Source organism: Penaeus monodon, chromosome 40, assembly GCF_015228065.2.
Source record: "Penaeus monodon isolate SGIC_2016 chromosome 40, NSTDA_Pmon_1, whole genome shotgun sequence".
Lineage (NCBI taxonomy): Eukaryota > Metazoa > Arthropoda > Malacostraca > Decapoda > Penaeidae > Penaeus > Penaeus monodon.
Window position 1 is genome coordinate 15,745,752 of NC_051425.1, and position 7,500 is coordinate 15,753,251.

The 7,500-nt window shown below is 35.8% G+C and overlaps 1 protein-coding gene across 1 annotated transcript in view; it reads left to right on the plus strand.

Annotated features, from left to right (window-relative positions):
• LOC119598137 (corepressor interacting with RBPJ 1-like) overlaps positions 1-5,506 on the plus strand; it is a 7,080-nt gene extending 1,574 nt beyond the window's left edge. Inside the window, exons 2-4 of the mRNA XM_037947766.1 lie at positions 2,378-2,625; positions 2,969-3,242; positions 4,160-5,506. Of these exons, the coding sequence (XP_037803694.1) occupies positions 2,378-2,625; positions 2,969-3,242; positions 4,160-5,185 (1,548 nt within the window). The 3' untranslated portion in view covers positions 5,186-5,506. The remainder of the gene's footprint in view (positions 1-2,377; positions 2,626-2,968; positions 3,243-4,159) is intronic.
• The last annotated feature ends 1,994 nt before the right edge of the window (positions 5,507-7,500 follow it).

Sequence of the window (7,500 nt, forward strand, 5' to 3'; positions counted from 1 at the left end):
GTTTAATCACACATAACTTAACTCGGGGTATCGTGCAAATCCTAAAATCCAAACCTAACTTTTCCTATCTTCTATTTATTTCCTAGGCAGGGAGGCAAACCTCCCTGTACCCAACCTTTATTAGCCAACTGCTTATGACTCAATTTCTAATGCTTTTTCTGATGGCGGTATCCATTCCTTTCAATCTCTGTGCGTCGTTCTCGGTAGCATTAACCATATTCTAGCTTGAGCCAATTTGATGATATTGCCAGTAAGGCCCATTAGCTCGATAGAAAATAAATTGAATCTCTGTTGGCCTTTCATTAGTAAATCAAGAGTTTATCTATACTAAATTTGCTAGTATTAATAACATGCAGATTTGTTAGTGATAACCTTATCTCCAAATGTTTTTCTTTTCTCACCTTATTCAGTAATCAGCGAAATAAGTTTGACTTTACTTATTGTTATGGTATATCATCCATGACCCAGAAACATGTTTTTCATAATTCATAATCTTGTGCATTAACTATGTACAAGAAAAGAAATAAATCTGCCACACACATCAAGACTAGATTCCTTTTTTCTATTACATTTATTATTAGTATTCCTCTCCAAGTACCAGATACGTATAAATGACATTCTGGTTCATAACTGATTGAGATTTAGTAAGAAAGTAGTTATTGTTTGTATGATATCAGTTTGGGATATAAAACAAGGTAAGAAGTAATTAGAATTATTAAATGAGTGACATTTTTACTTTTTGAGTTAGGTGAAACATATTGAAAGCTTGTTTCAGCATTTAATCCCTCAGTGACGGTATTATAAATCTCTCAATATCATTGACTTCAGTGATTTGTGGCAGCCATAGGAAACTGGTCAAAACTCTGTCTTCCCAGAATGTATGTGATGGAGACTTGTGGGCTTTACCAGGACCTAGAGCTTAAATCATAGAGACCGAGACAATGAATGATGTGTACCTATTTGTTCCCCATTTTCATTCTTATATGATAACCTTTTAAACTTTGCACTCAGCTGATGCTCTTTGTATTTGAGACATGGCAGTGAAAGGTACACACTCTGTTATGCAAAATCCCTGCAACAAAAATTAGTGAAAAAAGAAAAATCTCCCTTTGTGGTTTATTAAAGGTTTGTCATATTGTATAGTGATAAATTTAAATAAAGTCAGTGTTACTGGAATTAGCTGTGTAAACAGTGTAGTTCTGATAAACCCAATATGTCTGTGCCAGCTAAAAGGTCCAAAGGCACAAACTCCACGACACGCCACCACGACAAGAATTCTGTGCAATATAAGGGCTATAAGCTGGATTGGTATTATTGTGTCATATTGTCTGTGTCCCCAGTAAGATGGCCATTATTGTTATGGTTTAAACTGCAAGCCATCCAGAAGCCAAAGGATAATGGACAATTATTTTCAGATATTGAAAAACTTGTCTTTTCTATATTTTGCTATATATGCCACTTTGCTAGGAACACAACCTTGACAGGAGGGTGTGGGTATTTTTACTTTCAGACTTGCGGGAGAAGAAGTAAATCATGAGATTGTAACAGTAACAGAAGTGAACAAATTTAATTGCAAGAAGCACAGAAGGGGAGACATGTATTTTAGTTTTCTCAAGTTTAGGATTTGTAATGATGTAAAATAACTAATTATTGTTATTCTGTTGTATTATTATTATTATTATTATTATTGCTTAGAACTTCTGTTGAACTAGAATCTAATGCTCACTGATTGGTTTGATTTAAAATTGTATTAAAACCGTATTAGGTCACCTTGAGCAGGGTGATATGATGCTTAGAAAAATCCATTTTAAAATATTTTGGTAAGATTTGTGTTCAGAATAAATATTGGTAGGCATAGTTTAATGGAAGATAGATAGTATCTTCCAGCTTTGTAACCATAGGGTGAGAAAAACTAACTACATGTCATGCAGACCACTTGCCACATATAAATTCATTAGGGTATGGTTATTAATTTTATATGAATGTTAGCAAAGATTCTTCATCGTTTAGACTCAGAAACTCATTGACTCTCTCCATTTGTAGTTCCAAATATTAAAGCATTTTCAGTTATTGTATAAGACTTAGTTAGTACAGTTATTATTATACTGAAGTCAATGTGTAGCAGTTTTATATACTGATCAAAGAATTTTACTAAAAGTGATCCTGAGAAAATTGGTTTTAGTAATTTTGAAAGCTTTCCATTCATTCTTGGAACTGGATATATATATTTGTATATCCCATAGTTGTTTAACACAACCTTTATGAATGTACAAAAAGTTCAGTTATAATAACATGGAAAAAGGAATAAAATCTTATATGGAGTAGTAGATCTCAGAATCTTCTTTACTCTTATTCTAACTGAAAACCAACTCAACAGGTCTGGATAGCGGAACAAAAAGCCGATGCTGAACGGAAGAAGCAGGAGGAGCTACGCGTTCAGTATGAGAAAGAGCAGGAACTATACAACAACAAGGCCCTTCTGGCGAGGGGTGAGAACAAGGAGAAGCTCTCCCTCAACTTCATGTACGAAGCGCCTGCGGGTGTGAAAAAGGAGAGGGAGAAAGAGGACGGAGAGCCAGAGTACAAGTTCGAATGGCAGAGGAAGTTTAATGCTCCACGTGAGAGGTATGTATATCCTGAGAGGGGCTGTACACTGTACAGTTGTGAACGAAAAGCTTGCAAAACAATTTTAAATTCTACCTCAAATAGCTAGAATATGCAACCTTTGTTGGTTAGATAAGGTTTTCAAAGCTTCATTCGTAATATATGACATTTGTTGCTGACTGTACAGGATTCAAATGGAATTGTTTTTGAAAATTTGTTAGAAATAGTTATAGTAAATACTATTTTGACTTCATTCCTTTATTTCTTTTCTTTTTTTTTACCTTTAGTCAGGCTCTGAATACTATCAATAATTATTTTCTATTTTATCTTATACAATCACTAATAAAACCTCTCTTGGCCGCAGCTATTGCAAAGATGATGACACGATCAGGGACCAGCCCTTTGGCATTGCTGTGCGGAACGTAAGGTGCATCAAATGCAAGGCATGGGGCCACATAAACACAGACAAGGAGTGCCCTCTGTATGGCCGAGTCTTAGAGCCCACGGATAGCATGGGAAACATCGACCACAAGGAACTGGCCGCAGGGATGAGGGACGATGGGCTCAGGCTGAAGAACGTGGCCACCATGTCCAATGGAATTTACGGTTTGGCACAAAATCCTTATGCTGGAAACCAGGTGAGAACGAGGAGGAGGATGGAGATTGAAAATGGATGGGAAATGTAAAGGGAGGGCTGTTAATTATGGGGATTGTTGAAAAGGGGAAACGGTTTTCTTTTTTTCTTCTTGTTTTTTTTTTTTTTTTTTTTTTTTTTTTTTTTTTTTTTTTTTTTTTCCTTTTCCTTTTCCTTTTCCTTTTTCTTTTCCATTTTCATTTCCTTTTTTATGTTTAATAGAAATGTAATGTGATAAGTTTTTTTTTCTAAAAGGAAGATGGTATCTTTATAAGAAATAAAAAATAATAATCAAGAAATCAATATTTATTCATAACCCCCCCCTCTCTCTCTCTCTCTCTCTCTCTCTCTCTCTCTCTCTCTCTCTCTCTCTCTCTCTCTCTCTCTCTCTCTCTCTCTCTCTCTCTCTTCTCTTCTCTTCTCTTTCCTCTTTCCCCTTCTCTCTCTTCTCTTCTCTTTCTCTCTTCTCTTCTCTTCTCTCTTCTCTTCTCTCTTCTCTTCTCTCTTCTCTTCTCTCTTTCTCTTTTTCTCTCTTCTCTCTCTCTCTTTTCTCCTCTCTCTCTCTTCTCTCTCCCCTCTCTTCTTCTCTCCCCCCTTTCTCTCTTTCTTTTCTCTTCTCCTCTCTCTCTCTCTTCTCTCTCTCCCTCTCTCTCCATCTCCTCATCTCTCTCTCTCTCTCTCTCTCTCCTCTCTCTCTAATAATAATATATATATATATATATATATATATATATATTATATGTATGTATTATTTATGTATGCATGCATAAATATTTTGTTGATATATATTTTATGATAGAGATGCAGAACCTCTTACATTTTGATTTGCTAGGGCTTATAGTATGCATTTTAATTTTTTATTTTCTTTTAATATATGTTATAGTATTACTGTGTATTCAAGAACAATGTTCTGAATTTCAGAGAATTCTCTCAAGTGATGAAGAAACTATGGATGAATACTCACTCCTGAGGTCCTTATCTACCAAAGAAAAGAAAAAGTTGCTGAAGAAGCTCGAAAAATTGGAAAAGAAGAGCAAGAAGAAAAAGAAGACCAAGAAGAAAAGCAAAGCTGAATCTTCGTCAAGTGAGGAGTCATCGAGCTCAGAGGATGAAAGAGAGAAGAAGAAGAAAAAGAGGAAGAAAAAGGAAAAGAAGAAGAAGGAGAGTAAGAAGAAGAGGAAGAGCAGGAGCAGCTCCAGCAGTTCGGACTCAGAGGACTCGGAGGAGGAGAAGGAAAGGACGAAGAAAAAGAAACGACGCTCAGAGGAGAAGGCTGACCCACAGGCCCTACTCAAGGAGATAACCAAGGGCTTGAAAGTTGACTTCATCGGCCCCAACGACCCCTTTGACATGTCTGAGGTCAAGGTGAAGAAAGAAAAGACCTCCGACGATGAAGAAGGAGAAGGGAAGGACAAGATCAATGGACACCACCATAAGGACAGGAGAAATGGAAGCACATCCCACCACGAAGAGAGGTCTGCCGGGAGAGAGCCAAGTGGCGAGAAGGAATTCCCAGGGGGGGGGAGAAGGGAGAGAGCCTGGGATTTCTGGGGTAAAGCAGAGGGGGCTAAGAGCAGAGGCAAGGGGGAGGAGAGGGAGGTCAAGGGGGAAAGGAAGGAAGATAGCCCCGGACCGAGCAAGGCGAAGGAGAGGAACCAAGAGGAACCGAGAGAGAGGAGCAAGGAGAGGAGAGACAAGGCACGTGATAGGAATAGTAGGGAGATAAGAGAGAGAAGCAGAGAGAGAAAGGATAGGAGCAGAGACAGAAGCAGAGAACGAAGGGATAGGAGCAGAGATAGAAACAGAGAAAGAAGAGATAGAAGCAGAGACAGAAGCAGGGAGAGAAGAGATAGAAGCAGAGACAGAAGCAGGGAAAGAAGGGACAGAAGTAGAGACAAAAGAGATCGGAGTAGAAATAGAAGTCGAGAAAGGAGAGACAAGAGATAGCGATAGCGATGCAAAATTTGTATGTAAGGCAGAGGGAAAAAGTGAATATAAAGTGTAAGATTGTGATGAATGGTGACTAGCACATTCTCATTTTACCTTATTTTCCATTGTGAATATTTTTGAGAATCTTATTGATTTTCTGGGACTTGTATGTATAATTATTGTATGTATAATCACATATGAATAATATTATTTGAATAAACTTATCCCTTTTCAGAATCAAGATATGTTGTTCCTAGTTTTAATTGTTTAATAATACAATGTATTGTATTTATTTTGTAAAGAGATGGTGTGCTTGACAATAAATTTTCATCCATATTATAAACTTTTTTCCTAGAAAAAGATGAACAAAAAATAGAGTATATTCATAAACTAAGCTAAGAGACAGTAAAGAGAATAGACAGTAGGTGAAGGGAAAATGTAGGAGAGAAAAAAATTTAATTTAAAATCTAATAAAGTTATTTTTAGATTAAAACTACGAACTTGATTGACCATTCACTTCTATCTTTTGCTAGTTCAATTATTTGTTTTAAGAAGGTGTTTGGTTTATTCGTGAATATTAGTACCTTTTTTTTTTTTTTTAAGGGTACATATTTATACAGTAACATTTATAAGCATAGGTAGTTTTACCACAACAGAAATATTTAGATGATAATTTTGCAAGCTATAAGTCATGATTCCCAAACTTTTCAGACCACATACCCTTTTCCAGGTTAGCTAGTTTATGATAATGTATTTCTTTTATTTTATACAGATTACATTTCAACATACTACCCTGATCATTTAGGCTTGGTCGCATAAAATTGTGCTACGTATATATATGTCAGAAAATCAAAATGAAAAAGTAAAATTTTCACTTGTATCAGCCAAGATCAGAGACTATTGTTTCAGTCAATTCTTTAATATTCTCTTTGTTAGTTGCGAGTTTTGTGTAAGCAACCTCTGAGGCTTTTGAGTTTTCTATATCAAAATTCAATGAAAATATAATTGATAATGGGTGAATGTTTTCCAAGCTCAGTTAAGTTCCGTACTTGAAGAAACAGTAACTTAGCAGAAGTAACTCTAGTTAGTCTTAAAGTGTCAATTAAGTGGTATGTTTGAAATTTTGATAAGACAGGAGTATGAATTCCAACGTTACATATTTTGTTTCGTGTTCATCCCTGGGGAACTGCTGAGTACAATAATAGGAGTGACAGCAAATGAAAGTCAATTTTTGGTTTCCTCATACTTTGAATTTAAAAATGCTGTCTTCACTGTTTTTGCATGTGATCATAAAAGTTTTATTAATGTGTATAACTTTGAAAATTATATATATTCTTGCAAAAACAGCTACTAAAGAAAAAGTACCGCTGCTCCCAAAATCAGCTATCTAATGTTAAATTTTTTTTATTTTCCAACAAACAATATGATTTACATATTAATTATAATACTATATAATAAAGAGATTATAACTTCTCAAAAATACACCGATAATTCTTTTTAAGCAACTTGCATGAAAATTTATAAACACTATAGTTACCTTGATTAACCCATGAATTGTGAGGCATAGCTCAGGCATCAAAGTAAAGTATACCCCATCCAGAAATCTTGTTCTTTTTCTTCATCTAGCTTCTTCCACAAATCTTCCACTTGGATGCCCTTTGTCTGTGCCTAGCTCAGGGAATGAGATAGTCCCCATCATATGTTATCTTCCCTATGATAAGGTGGTTCGGTCACCCTCTATGGTCTTCATGCTTACTGCAGCCACAACCAAAGATGACTTGGGTCATCAGAGGGTGAAGGGGATGTTGGGCTGTTACATGATGACATGTTGTGTACTATGGCGTGTTCACTGCCCCTTTACCCTGTCACTCCGTGGTAACCTCTCACCCTTTAAAAGCTTCTTTTTCTTCTTTAACTAGATGATATACCCTGAATATTTATCTTCAAGACTGACATTTTTAAGAATGTGATTTTTTGTGAAAGTTCTTGCTCCATAGGTAGGATCAAAAAAAAGAGATCGCACACTCCATGGGTTAGTATTAAGTTGACTACAATTTACACAAGAATTCAGGTCTTTCTATTTAGAACCACCTGATCTTTCTCTTTGAATATATATAACTAATCCATCACAAAGATCGCTGTTTATCGCTAATTTTAATCTTGCCTCTAAATACCTCAAAACAGTCTTCAAGATTATTAATTCTTCAATCATCCTTATTTTATGAGTGTCCCTCGCCATACTTTTGCATTATCAGTTCACAGGAAATGATTGAAACCCACTGTGAAGATTTCTGTCATTTTAAAATAACATAAACCTCAGATTCTGGAGAAAA